The sequence below is a fragment of the Rhinolophus hipposideros genome (assembly GCF_964194185.1).
Source record: "Rhinolophus hipposideros genome assembly, chromosome: X".
In the NCBI taxonomy this organism is placed as follows: Eukaryota; Metazoa; Chordata; class Mammalia; order Chiroptera; family Rhinolophidae; genus Rhinolophus; species Rhinolophus hipposideros.
The window spans coordinates 50,150,066-50,165,033 of NC_138046.1; the positions used below are offsets into that span (position 1 = coordinate 50,150,066).

General features: G+C 46.2%; 1 protein-coding gene across 7 annotated transcripts in view; it reads right to left on the bottom strand.

The window, feature by feature from the left end:
- The window catches only part of FRMPD3 (FERM and PDZ domain containing 3), a 141,127-nt gene that overhangs the window by 43,699 nt on the left and 82,460 nt on the right, over window positions 1-14,968 (bottom strand). For 6 of the 7 annotated variants that reach the window (XM_081042954.1, XM_081042953.1, XM_081042956.1 and 3 more), the window contains 2 exons: window positions 6,972-7,076; window positions 2,975-3,082 (listed from right to left, as the gene is read on the bottom strand). In XM_081042954.1, coding sequence (XP_080899080.1) covers window positions 2,975-3,082; window positions 6,972-7,076 — 213 coding nt within the window. The remainder of the gene's footprint in view (window positions 1-2,974; window positions 3,083-6,971; window positions 7,077-14,968) is intronic. The other variant, XM_081042955.1, reaches the window with a different exon arrangement.

Here is a 14,968-nt window from a genome sequence, read left to right on the forward strand (position 1 = left end):
CTGTGGAAGAGAAAAGAGCCTTGAGAGGGAAATCCATTCTAGCTCTGACCTACTCCAAGCACCAACTATGGGAGGGGGGAACTGAACACCCAAGAAAGAGAAGTCCTGGGGAAAAGACTGAAGCTGGGAAAGTGGGCCACACAGAGACATCAGCCTTTGTGGTGGCCCAGGCAACGTCTCCAGGATGAGAGTGGTGCATGAGTGCTGTTCAGAGGCCTGGACGCTGAGGAATACCAAAGGTACATTCGGAGGTGAGGGAGGGAAGTGTTTTTGAACTTGACCTGGCCAGGTATATAGCAAAAGAAGATCATGGTTGTCGTCCTTTCCTGTCTCTCCTTCCTTTCAACAGATTATTTCCTGAGTGTTTATTAAGTGCCAGGCACTGTGCTGGTTCTTCTCACCTGAGTCAGAATGTTTGCTGTGGTCTGTCCGTCCATTCTTTATTTATTTAGGAATTAACACAAGCAAAAGCCACAATTATGATTAAAAATAGACTACTTCTGGATTCAAAATCTAAATGAAATGACTTGAGTTACTGGCAAAATGTTCATTTTTGATCGTAGCTGGCTTGTAGAGACAATCAATTTAGCAACTTGAAAAATGTGTCCACGCAGATGAACTATGTCACATGTCTTGTGTACAGCCATAAATCTGACTAGTTCTAGGCTCTGTCTGCTCTGCTGCCCTACTTTTTTTTTTAATATTAGGGTGTCTGGAAACATATCTGTGGGGGCTGCCCACATGTCAGTTTGAGACTTCTGCCATCTATTTGCTGTGACTTCAGCCTACACGGGGCTCCAGTGTGTGTGTTCGTGGAGTCAGCGTCGCTTAGCCCCCAAAGGCAGGGAAGAAGCAGGCTTGGGAATGCAAAGATCCCTTACAGCCAGGGCTGCCAAAGAAGCCCCTCAGCGAACATGAAAAAACATTGAGCCATTCAAATGTTCAGCCGCAAATTGGTGGGTACTTGAGAATATCTTTGTATTATCCAAGTAGTCACAGAGGCGCCAGTGTTGCTAGAGCTCTGGCAGGAACAAATGAGGTTTTCTTTGCATTTCGGCTGCATTGGGATTGTGGACAGCCAAGCCGGTGAGTGCCAACTGGTGTTACAAGTGTAACAGCCCCTGTGCCAAGCTGTCAATTCATTCAGGTACCTCTCTGGGACAGTGGCTTGGCAGCCTGTCCAAGTTCCAATGAATAGCCACTGCACCCTCCCAGAAGTCAGGATGAGATCACAAGCCAGGGGACACTGCTGTCCTAGAAGGCTGGGGCTACCTGGAAGCAACAATGGTGGCGATGTTGTGAGGTGGGGGAACACGTGGAGAAGGCTCCAAGGGGAAAGAGAGGAGTAAAGGGTCCAGTGTGGGGACAGGTCTACAGGGGACATACTGACCATGAATAAACACCAAGGAGAATTCTGACAGAGAGATAGCCACATCTGGAGGAGGGGCATTTGAACTCCCCTGGGTGGCCTAGTTCCATTTCAATGTCCGCCCCCCACACACACACACTGAGACATTCAACAGAAAAGAGACCATCCCAGGTACCCTAAGGAGTTTGTTTTGGTCCTTGATCCCATGGGGGACCCACCCAGGCCTAACCCTTCCAAAGAAACTCTTCGTTCAATCAACATGGATAGGACCAGTGTGTATCGCAACTCGTGTACTACTGGCGCTTAGGCCAAAATAATTCTTCATAATTCAGGGGCTGTCCCATTCCCTGCAGGACACTTAGCATCTCTGACCGAGACACTAAGTTCCAGTAGCATGCTAAAACCATGAAGGTGACCCAAAATAGCCTCAGACATTCCCATACTGTCTGGTAGGGGGCAGTGCCAACCCTGATTGAGAACCACTGGCAAGGCCAATTCTAAACACGTGGTAACTCCTGGGGAAAGTTTCCTGACCCAGGGGTTTCTTGATTTATAGGGTTGTTTTGACCCCAGCATTGGTTACATGGAAATGTCCATTCTGGAAATGGCATTCTTTTTCTGGAGAGAGTTCAGAAGAAACAGGAGTGGATATTTCTGTCCCAGAGAACAGCTGAACCTGAAGGTTAATTCCCTGTTTCCCTGAAAATGAGACCTAGCCAGACAATCGACTCTAATGCGTCTTTTGGAGCAAAAATTAATGTAAGACCCGGTATTATATTATATTATATTATATTATATTATATTATATTATATTATATTATATTATACTATATTATTATATTATATTATATTATTATAAATCTTATATTAATTTTTGCTCCAAAAGACTCATTAGAGCTGATTGTCTGGCCAAGTCTTATTTTCGGGGAAACATGGTATCGTCACTTCTCCTCAGGACTAAGGGAATCACTACAACTTTTAGACACCTGGCTGAGCCATTAAGAATCACAGCTCAGTAATTGCTCTTTCTGTGAAAGGAATAGTCAAAGGGACTGTTGCTGGAGTTTTCAAATCTTGGTTCAGTGCTTAATTTAAGATCTGCTTGTTATTTAAAAAGCAAGGCATGGCTAAGCTAATCTCCCAAGAGATTGTGTTTGCTGATTTCTGTGTGTAAACTTGCGTAGGCGTTATTGTATCAATATAAATCACTTTTGCTTTATAAGTGGTTTAATGATGTTCACTCGCCTTAGCTCCTAAGTGTCTTGAAGGACTCAGTGTAACACCGACACAAAGCGGTTCATAAGTAGATGTGTGTACGCATGTGCATGCATGCATGTGCACACGCACTCCTGCATGCACACACACACACACACACACACACATTTACAATCGCTTGCACACAGTTGGGCAAATTTCCCCCACCACCCTGAGCCGAGGACTACGTATGTATTTTTGCAGCCTGGTGCTCACAGCAGCAGGAGCTCAAAGGCCACCTTGCTTCAGCAGTGAGCAGCTTTGTGCAGACTCAAAGGAACCTGGGGACCAGCAGCTATGTGTGCTCCGGAGAGGGCAACGCTGCCCCGGGAGAGGAGACTCTGTATGTACCTTAACAGTGGTCCGGCCATCAAATGTGAACGACTTGATCTGCCCGTTTTCTAAAAAAACCTTCAGGACATTGGGGATGAGGAGAAGAGCTTCTTTCTTCATCATTTTCTGGGAGCAGGTAGGGGAAGGACAAGGAGAGGGGCTCATTTGGAAGGACGAGGAAGCCAGAGGAAGGGTGTAGAAAAGAAGAGAAAGGAGAGAGTGAAGGAGACAGGAAGCCAAAGGTATGGAAGGACAAAGAAAGGAAAGAGCAGATCAATAATAATGTCACATGGAGACCAGAACCAAATTCTCCAAGATACGGGACCATATCAAAGTTCATCATTTCATATCACAGTGCACCTGCATTCTCCTGTGGCTCCATAGCTTAGAGTGGTGCTTGGCCCACAGAGGCCACCACGCACTGAAGGGCTGATGGGAAGCCTCCTTAGGAGCCCCCCTCACTCACCTGCTTCTATCTCATGACACCTTCCTTTCCACCAGGCCCTTTTCACATCAAGATCACTTCCATGTCCATGCCTTTTCTTTGCCATTCTCCCTCCCGTGTGGCATCCTAGGTCCTTTCTGACCTGGCCCCTGCCAACTTCCCCAGAGTCATGTCTTGCATTCCAGGTACCCAGACTGCTCTTTCATGCCTCCGTACCACTGACAAGTTATCATTCAGGGACTGTGTCATTCCCTAGAGGATACTTAGCATCTCTGACCCTGAGACGCTAAGTGCCAATAGCACACCAAACCGTGGAGATGACCCAAAACACACTCAGGCATTTCCAAAAGTTCTCTGAGCGTGGGCACTACTGACCCTGGTTGAGAACCATTGACAAAGCTCATTTTGGAACACCTGATAACTCTTTAGCAAACGTTTTCCTGGCACAGGTGTTTATTTATAGACCGGCACATGTTTAGTTCTTCATAAATATTTGTTAAATAAAGGCTGTTCCCTCTGTCTTCCTCTTCCCCTCCTTGGCAAACTCCTACTGAACTTTCAAAATCGAGTTGAGATACGAATTCTGTAAAGCCTTGCCCAATATGGTCAGGTACTTGGACCCGGTGTTCCCATGTGTTCCAATAACAACTTACACATATCTCTTCCAGTGCTCTTCTCATAGTTTGAAGAATGTCTTTCACAGTCAAACAGTGAACTCAGAGCACAATAACCATGTCCTATTCAATCTTTGTAGTCCCAACATTAAGCAGATTTCCTGGCACACAGTTGGTGCTCAAAAAATGGCTGCTGAATATATGAGCATTAGGTGTTTGATATGTGCTTACTTGGATGACTGGACTCATCAGGAGAATCCAACCATTTTCCCAGGCCAACATCATCATTGCTATAGGAACTTAAAAGCTACGTAAGATGGCCAGATTCCTTAAGCCGATGGGTATTCACTGAGCCCTTACCATATGCCCAGCATTATGCTAAGCCCCATGAAGGCTATGGCAAAAAAAAAAAAACAGAGGACCTGCGTGTAGTCTTACACTCTTGCTGTAGTGACCTGGCACACATGCATACTCACCTACCTGCCGCACCCCAACATGAATCCATTACAGAACAATTATAAAACCAAAACAAACCAACAGGTATAAGATAGCTAAGGTTTCCTAGACTAAGTGAATTGGATTTTGATTTTGAAGGAGATGGTGGGTGTGGACTATTAAAGAGGCCAGAAGAGAATAGTCCATTTCTAGGGACTGTCATGGACAAAATATTGAAACATGAACAAGCAAGTCCTCCTGAGTTAGGGTGTGGTTGGCGGTGGTAGGGAGCCAGGAGTCGAGCCATGGTGGGAAGTCATAGGACACAGAGTTGGAAAAGTGTGACTCCCTGGTTCTTTTCCTGGTTCTTTCCCTGATCCTGATCCTGGGCTCCTGCCAAGCCCAGAGGCCTTGGATCCCCAGACTGATGACAGTCAATGGTGGCAGGTTTTATTTAGCACGCTGGGTTGGACTCAGATAATTACTTAATTGATTTTGCTTAAAATAGAGTTGGCAAGGAACTCCCACAGGATTTATTTTTGCTCTCGCTGCTTAATAAAGCCTTGGAACATGGAGAAAAAGGGATGATAGGATATGTTGGAGTCACCTGGGCCTGGACTTCCCCAGGTCCCAACCAATGGTGAGGCTGCTATGGTCCACAATGGTGGTGGCGGTGATGGGGCGGCGGGGGGTGGGGGGGAAGGAGGTGCTGCTGTGATATCAGGCAATTTCCCGAGCCTAGATTGCTGTCTGTGTCTCTCCCAGATAAGGGCCCCATGCCTAGTGGTGGATTCAGGAGCAACAGAAGTAACCTGGGTGGGTCCTAGCTACTCTGGGACATTTGCATTCAGGCTGGTCTGGACTGGGAGCTTGATTCTGCCTATGGCTAACTGAGACACATGGAAAGGGAAGTCGTAGTAGAGGAAGGAGAGTGGGGACGGGAGAGAGGAAGGGAGAGGAAGAGAGGGGAGAAAAAAGGAGGGGAAGAAGGAAAGGGAGAGGAGGCGGGGAGGGAGTTCTTCACGGTGTGGCTTAGCAATGGTGATTACTCTGTAATGCTGAGATGGGATAGGTTGCACCTGTCTGTACTTTCAAATTCAAGTCACATTTCCTCTGGATTTTCAAGGACTCAGGACATAAACATCCCCTTAGTGACTTGGACCTCAGGGTCTGCTTCACCTTGATCTGCAGGGACTCCATACTGTTACCTTTCCTCTCTGCTTACCAAGCCCCACTTCTCTTCAACCTCTTCTGTTAGGACTGATGTGAAGCCTAACCACCAATCATTCAGACAGCTTACCAGTTGGGCCTTGTAGTACCTTGGGCTTTGCAGCCTTCCTCAAACAGGGATGGAGGAGGGCCTGGGTTCAGTTTGGGGATGAGAGTCAGGGAAATGGAGACAGAAGACACCTGTGTCCTCTATCCTTTCTTCTCAGTGGCTCTGCCTCAAAGGACTATAGAAGCACTGGGCACCCTGCTGATTTCACCACTTGGGCTAGGCCTGCTAGTTTCTCTCTACTGCAGCTGTGCCTCAGCACATACATGCCAGCGGCCTCCCGAGAGCCCAGCCCACGACAGCCTGCAAAAGCACATAGGTGCCTGGTAGCTCTGACTAGCCCCTCCGTACCCCCACCACCACCAGATATCAACAACTTCAGCAGAGTCCTGGGGGACCCTGGCCATAATCCATGACTGCTTACCACACATCTTTCTGCTTTCCACCCACCGCTTCTCATTGGTTTATCTGGTGCAGACAGTTCAGCTCATGTAAATCCTACAAAGCAGTGAGAAAGACTGCAGGCCGGCCATGACCCTCCAAGTTGGCCAGTCCATGGCATGGACTGTCAAGCATCACCTGCTCTTTGAAACCATACCACTCAGTAGGGGATTCTGTACTGTCTCAATCTGAGCCACTTGCCCCCTCCTCCCCCCACCCCCAACATCACTGACAGGTATCCAGTAGCAGAGAACAGGTATTTGTTTTGTATCCCTTGTAGTGCTGGGAGCACAGCAAGTGCCTAATCAAAGCGCTGTGACTTAATGAGAGTCTGGATCATTTCCCCTAGGCTGCTTCACCCTTCATGCACAGTCTTCTTCAGTCAAGATGTAGAGTTGCAGGACCACTTCAATGTGAAGAGAGTGCGATTTCACCAGACGCTCTCCCTCCTCATCATCAGAAAACCACTACCTCATTCCTGCTTCTATCAAGTAGCCAAGAGATGTTTACGGGGAACTTGTTCTGTGTAAAAAGCTACTGTGCTAAAGATGAAATTTCTCTAAGCACCATGAGGATCTTGAGTAAACTGATATGTATTATTTATCCCCACAATGCCCAGGGCCTCGCCAGATGCCACATACCCCTCACTTGCTACCCACCCAGAGCACTGAGGTCCTCCACAACCTCTTTGTACTGCTGTCCACTCTGAGGAGCAGCAGATGAACAACTGCCCCAGAGTGAGACCTCCATGGCCAGGCCAATTCTGGCCAAGGGCTGAGGAGAGAGAGCAGAAGCTGCACTTACTGCATCTGTTTCTCCAACTGTCACGTGCTCGGAAAATCGAACCTTCACAGGATTGGATCTCAGCTTGGCCTTCTTCGCAGCACTGATGAAGGCAGATTTGGGGGACTGGAAAAAAAGAACAGAGGGCTCGTAAGTTTGCCATCCCTGGGAAAAATCAGAGCTTGGTCATGCTAGAATTAAGATGTCTCAGTACGGGTATTTTCCCTTACTGACCAATAAGTCAGTAAATAAGTATTGATTTCCTAGTTAGGTGCAAGGCAATGTGCTACATGATTGGTATGTTCTGAAAGACCTGGACATGAATCAAATTTAAGTAAATTGAATGCTATTATTAATGCTCTAGGCCTAAGGGAGTTTGCAAAATTTCTTTAGTAATCACATACACTGAATGTTTATGTATTTGATATTCTTAACGTGAGACATACCTAAATGGTGGCTTTTATTACATCTGAATGCAGGCATCTCAAAGGATTTACAGAAATGATCTTATTCATCTCACAGCTATGTCCTGCCCCTAGGAAGATGGCTCATAGAAAATATTATTTCAGATGTGGGTCAAAGAGGGCCTACCACTCCGAAATGATTTATCCACAATTTTCACACTATTTGGGACTAGAGGCATTGGGGATTTCACCCAGGTGTCCTGGCTTCCTAATTATGGACTTGCTACCAGTTTGTTCATCCAATTCTATAAGAAATGCCCAAAGAATCAGTTAGGCTCTCTAGTTTTTTTAAAACTGTCCCACAAATTCAATGGGATGCATGGTTATCAAATGCTGAAACTAAGTTTTTCCTTGGGTTTGTGGAATGCAGGAGTCATGTCCTTGGGGGCATTTTTTCATTCATGTGACGAATTTAGGCAAGGCCTACTATGTGCCAGGCATTGTTCTGGGTGATGAGAGATTCTGCAGAGACAGAAAGACAATGAACAAGTATCTTTTAGGTAGCAAATAAGGACTGAGAACAAACTGAGCAGGGTAAGGGACTACACGAGAGAATGAGCGAGTGAGGGTGGAAGTAATGGGGGAGTTATTTTAGACAGGATGGTCAGGAAAGACCTCTCTGAGGAGGTGACATTTAAGTGGAGACCGAAAGGAAGTGAGGGAGAGAAGCCATGAGGATATCTTGAAAAAGAGCCTTTCAGGCAGAAAGAACAAAAAAGGTTCAGAGGTGGGAGTACCTTGTTTCCCTGAAATAAGACCTACCCTGAAAATAAGCACCAGTTAAGATCGTCAGCCAGACGGTGCATTTAGTACGTTACGATGATGTTCCAGAAGATGACATGACTGTATTTGAATAAATGCAGATTGTTGTAGTACATGAAAAAATAAGGCATCCCATGAAAATACTCCCTAATGCGTCTTTTGGAGCAAAAATTAATGTAAGACCCACTCTTACTTTCGGGGAAACATGGTTGGAGTTGGGTGCATTAGGAACAGCAAGGAAGCCCAGTGTGGTCGCAGCAGAATGATTGATGGGGAACCCAGAGGGGTCATCCTCAGAGTGGCAGCTGGGGGCTGGGCCGCGTAGGGCCTCGTAAGCCTTGGCAAGAATTTTGGCATGGGCTTTCACCTCTGGCTGCTGTGTGGAAAATAGTGTGGGAGTATGACGGCCAAAGTAGGGAGACCAATTAGGGGTCTACTTCAATAATACAGTTAAAAAATGGTGGTGGCTTAGGCTAGTATGGTAATAATGGAGATGATAAAAAGTGAGTGAATCCTAGATACATTCTGAAAATAGAAACAAGACAATATGCTGACGCATTGGATGTGGGAGGTGAGAAAAATAGAGTCAACAGGAAAAATGAGGTTGCCATTTTCTGAGATGAGGCAGACTAGGGGAAATCAGGTTTGAGGCTCTTTCAAACCACCTCCCCTACCAGCCATGCCGTGGAGGCTGCGAGTCCTTCAGTTTAGAATACCTTTGTGTAAAGGCCCTGAAGGTCGCTGCCAGTTGGGAAGGCCGTACATTAAGCTATTTTCTGCCATTAATGTTGTGGTTGAGATTCATTTACCAGCTCAGTCACAGGAGGGCAGGGCCCTAAGATAAAGACACACCAGAAACAAACTTCTTCATCAGGTCTGGGGCCCTGGTCCCAGCTGTGTTTTCTTCTGCAGCCAGCAATCTCATTCCCCAGAGAGAGAAGATTTCAGAAAGCCACTTGTGGGGACAAAGCCAGGAGTGCAGTTTCCAGGCTCTCGGCCTCATGTGGAAAGGTGCTGGCTCAGGTAGTAAATGGCCATCAACTGTGATTGGATGGCCATCAACTGTAGCTAGTTGGCCGTCAGCTGTAACCAGTGAGCCATTGGCCACTGATATAACTGCTGTGGCTACGCTAGCAGAAAAATAGGAGATAGCAAGATGGTGGCTGACCTAGCAAGAGCAGATTGCAGTTAGCACGGCGGATTGCAGCTAGCAAGGGAGTCGGTCGGTTGGCAGAAAAGCAGACAGCAGGTCGCACGTCATGTGAATCCAGCCTCCAGTGAGACTATAGTGGTATGACTCCCCTACCTATGGCTAGGGGTGTTCCTTTTTGGCCTAGCCACATCCTGCGTTCTTATGTGGGGAGCGGGAGCAGAGACCTCGCAGGCCGCCCTGCATGACACCACCTGTTCAACCTGAGTCCAGCAGAATCTCAGGCAGTGGGTCTCGGTCCTGCCTGCATGGCAGAAACACTGAAGGTCCTTTCAAAACCCGATGTCCAAGCCCCACCCCAAACCAATTACATCGGATTCCTGGGCATTGGGCCCAGATATTGGTATTTTTTAAAGCTTCCTATGATTTCAAAATGCAGCTAAGGTTGGGAACCACTGAGCTAAAGGAACCTTAGACTTCTCATTCTGAGCCACGAGGACAATTTGTTGGCAGCAGATGATGTAGCACAACGAAATCCAGGGCTGGAGATCGTTGCAGAGTGATTACAGTATTGATTGCTCAAGAAATGCCTTTGTGTGTTGTACAGCGTGGTGCTCCAATCCTGGGTGGGGGTTGCAGGCTGCGGCAGGAGCAAAAGAAAGGGGCAAAAGAGAAAGATCTGTAGCTATGTTCATGCAGCTCTCTGACTCCATCTCTACAGTAGTCCAAATTTCCACTCGAGGTGCCACAGACATGAGGGAGGTGAAATCTTCGTTCTACCTCACAAACACCCTCTCCTTTCTCTGTGATCATCTGTCATCAGATGCCCTCATGCACAGCACGGAACGAGGCATCTCTAGAGACCTGGATGGGCCATGCAGTCAACCCTTGGTTTTCACACGTGAAAACAGTGGCCTGGGAAGAGGATATGGTTTACTCAAAATAATATGGAGATGGAGCCAAAACTACAGCCCTGACTCTTGGATTAGCGATTGTGCCCCGCAGCAGGCTGGAGCTGAAAGCCCATTCCTGATCTTTCACCCACTGGTTCTAGTTCTACTTTGGTTGTATTGAATGGATTCAAACATATGAAGAACCCCAACTGGTACCCTTTTCTATATTCACCTACGGGGAGGGGACAGCCTCCTTGCTGTCCCTATCAAAAGTCCAAGGTTAGACCCCATCCTAGAGATACTACTACAAACAAAAGATTCAGATATTTATAAAAGCAACATCATGAAGGAGTAGAATTGCCTGCATTTTCAGGGATTATAATAATTTTTGGTGTCTGTTGTAGAGTTATTTTCAGCTTGTTTGTGCCTCATTCTTCATTGACCCTTATCCTGTTGGTCTCTAAGGCTCCATCCTATTCTCAGTCTTCAGCCTTCATTGCTGATGGTGACTCACTCACTGCCAGCGGGTCTCTGCTACATGTCACAGAGTCAGGTCTAGCCTTATGCTTCAACCTAGGTGACACCTGCCTTGCAGTGTGGATATGAGGAGCTCTCAAAGGTCACCCAGTCCCAAAGCACCTTCAAAGCTCAGCTATGGGGCTTGAAGTTCTTCATACTTGGGCAACTTATTTGAGTTAGAATATTGATAATTGGGAAAGCTCTAGTCAAAATGCGAACCCAGTCTAGAGGCCAACAGACTATGGGCCAAATCCTGCATACCACCTGTTTTTATAAATAAAGCTGTAATGGAACACAGCCATGCTCTTCATTTATATATTGCCTATGGCTGTTTTTATGCTATCACGTATGGCCTACGAAGCTTAAAATACTTACTCTATGACCTTTTTGTAGGGACCTGGTGCACAGGCAGATGAGCTGGCCAACAGTCAATTTCTCCCGGCTCCATGGGACTGCTGCTTATTAGACACCCAGTTCTGTACGCTGGCCCAGCAGTCAAGGTTTTCTGGCTTCTTGGGACACTGTGTGTATGAGAGCAGGCCTGCAGGGTCTGCCAGATGATGTCTCCCACGGAATGTTGTTTGTTTTACTGTATCTGTATAAACTTGCTTCTTCTCTACCTGCATGCGGATCACCACCCCTCTGGCAGGCTGCCACTGGAGACTGTCCCTGGTCAGTAAGTCTCAACAGACCTATGTCCTGCACTGGGCTACCTGGTGTGTTCTTTGGGCCTGTGGCTTCTCAGGCACAAATCTTGGAACAACGTGGACTTAGTCGAACACTTTTACAGAACAAAATTTGACGATCCCTGCACAAAATAATTAGCATGTAGTCACCCACTCTTTCTAAAACTTTCCTGATGGTAAGAATCACTGGGGAGTGCTTGTTAAAACACAGATTCCTAGGTTCACACCAGACTTAAAAAGTCAGAATCTCTGAGGGGGGCGGGACCCAGGAATTTATGTTGTTGAAAATGTCCTAAACCATTAAGCAGAGCTTAATTAAGTACCTTAAAGCGGGGACATCCGAGCTCTTCACTGACCCATTTTTCTTTCAAGCAGCTGGGAGTCTCATTTTGTAATAGGCACCCTTTCTGGCTAAAATGAATTTTGGCTTGAAACACAGGACTAGAATTGCTAAGTGCCTCCGGGGCCACTGCAAGCCACTTGAAATAAATATGAAGCCCACAGCTTGGTGGAATAAGCAGTAGAGGAGAGAGCCCACCTCTCTCTCAGTACGGAATTCAGCAGCCGTTGATTCTTTGGCCATTTTTAAATTTAGTGGCTCTACTAGTACAGATATTAGGGTTGTGTTCACTCATATCTTTGCCAAAGTCGGGTATATGGCCAAACATTTTAGTGCATGATAGAGCCCTACTTTCGTAACTATATAAAAGATTTTTAAGAGGATGGAGCTTTTAAGAGGTTCCTGAAGCTTTGACAGCCTCCTGATTCTCCTTTCTATTGGCTCACTGTCTCTGATGCCTGAGCCTACTGATAAGTAAACCCATAGCAACCACTATGGGAGCCTGGGACAATGGAGGGCCATCCTCGTTTCATGGACCCACTGATAAGGGACCCAGGGGCTTTCCTTCTTTCACTCAGGACTGCCTAGAGGTGAACATGTCCTCTCCCTGGCTTCCAAGGCCCCTCACAAGCCACATGTGACCCTCACTCCCCATCTAACAGCATGTCAGGTTGTTCTGCCCACAGCTCTCTGGACACACTGGGCTTCTTCTGCTTCTGTGCCTACCTCATACTGTCTTTTCACCTCCCCTGCCCTTCAGGGCCTCTGCTGTCCCTTTTGCTCAGCTAAATGACATCTCTAAACCCTAGCTCAAATTCTACCTTGGTCCTGAATTCTTCTCTAGCTCCTCCATTCCCCTCCCTGGATTTCCTATAGTACTCCTCATTAATCCAAGTGGCCATTGCTCAATTTCCCAACCAGGATGTAAAAGAAGAGACAACACTTTATTTTACTATATTCCCCCTAGCACCAAGAACAGAGTAGCATGGAAAAAACATAATAGTTGATTGCTAAGGTTAATAATGAATTACTTAATCAATTCAGTAAATACTGTTTGAGTACCTACCATCTGCCAAGCACTGTATTGCAAGAAACACTGTGGAAAAACGGTTCTCCTTCAGTGTTTCCCATTATTTTGGCTTTTTTTTCTGGCCAGGTGGCTCCACACAGAGGGGATTTTTTTGGGTACAGGCTAAGTTTTAGAACGAAAAAATTACAGTTTCATTTGAAGGGGCTATCTACTTGCTTTACCAGGGCCATTGTAGGTCACAGCTCAGTACTTAACCTATTTTAAAATATTTACTGACGACATACTATGTACCAAGGTCTAAAGGTACCAAAATTAATACATATTCACTCAATCACGTGGAATAGTTTGTCACTCAAAGATTAAGGAACAAACAGCCTTAAGTACACATAGGCTTAATAAGTGGCTATCTATGCAGAATGGTTTGAGAGGCTCTAGGAAAGGACTCCTGTGACTGCCCCAAATACCCCCAAATATTCTGCCATGGTAAGAGTCACTCTGTTAGAAAGAAAATGTCATCTGAAAGAGACTACATGTTAGACCAGTAGTTTTTGTTGTTTTTTTGTTTGTTTATTTGTTTGTTTTTTATAAATTTTATTGGGGAACATTGGGGAACAGTGTGTTTTTCCAGGGCCCATCAGCTCCAAGTCGTTGTCCTTCAATCTAATTGTAGAGGGTGCAGCTCAGCTCCAAGTCCAGTTGCCGTTTTCAATTTTTAGTTGCAGGGGTAGCAGCCCACCATCCCATGCGGGAATTGAACCCGCAACCTTGTTGTTGAGAGCTCGTACTCTAACAAACTGAGCCATCCGGCCGCCCCTCCGGAGGCTCAGCGGCAGCTCATTGTCTTCAATCTAGTTGTGGAGGGTGCAGCTCATTGGTCCATGTGGGAATCGAACCGGCAACCCTGTTGTTCAGAGCTCACGCTCTAACCAACTGAGCCATCAGGCCGCCCCTAAACCAGTAGTTCTTGATATGTACCTTGGCTGCATATCAGTATCATTTTGGGAGACTTTTCAAAAGACCAATACCTGGCCTCCATTCCCAGGGTTTCTAATTCAGTTGAATTAATACTTGGGCTAGAGCCCAAGTATTAATATATTTTTAGAGCTTCTCTGGTGGTGCTAATGCATAGTCAGGGTTATGATCCACTGTATTAGGTCATTATCAGCCATGGAATGTTGGACCTGGCAGGAACCTTAGAGATTGTTTGGTCCAATGTTTCTCAAATTCTAATGAGCATCAGATTTACTTGTGGCTCTTATTAAAAATACAGGTTCTTGGGGCGGCCGGTTGGCTCAGTTGGTTAGAGCACAGTGCTCATAACACCCAGGTCACCAGTTCGATTCCCACATGGCCCAGTGAGCTGTGCCCTCCACAACTAGATTGAAAAGCAAAAAAAAAAAAAAAAGAAAAACAACGGCTTGACTTGGAGCTGATGGGTCCTGGAAAAACATACTGTTCCCAATATTCCCCAATTTAAAAAAATACAGATTCTTGGGCCACATCCTGGACCTATTAAGGAGATTGTCTTCTGGAAAAGTGGTAATCAACCTTGAACACGATGAGGGTTTGGTAAGAGGCAGCAGTCTCTATGCACCCATGAGATGCCAAGTGCCTGCTATGGACACAGTACTCCGTTCTGTGATACAGGGGCTGTAATGCTGAACATGCTGGGGGTCTTCAAGAAGCTTTCACTATATGTAGCTTTAGGGAGAAGATTCTCTCAGTTGATTTTTGTTCTTCACGGTAGTTGTGGTCTGTAAAGTCACTTCAAAAACTTAACTGATGAATACTGAACAGTTATTCCTTGAGGAAGTACGTGTGTGTGCCCACGTGGGTGTGTTACAGATTATAATCTTAAATTCTAAAGACAACTCATCCTGGTAGACATTATTTTCTTTATTTCACCTAGAGAAGATGACGTTCTGAAGTATTAAGTGATTTGCCTGAGGCTGCCCCACTAACAGGGGCCAGAGTTGAGATTCAAACCCCAACCAACTGTCCCCAGAGCCAGAGGTGTTCTTGCACTACACTGCACTGCCCCCTACTATCTCCATCCTCTGGACACCTCTGTATGACGGCTAAAACAAGAAGACAGAGCATCGCCTTGTTTGACCTCAGCTGGAAACGTATGCATTGGGAGACTCAAATTTTTCATGCTCTGCACATGTCCGCAA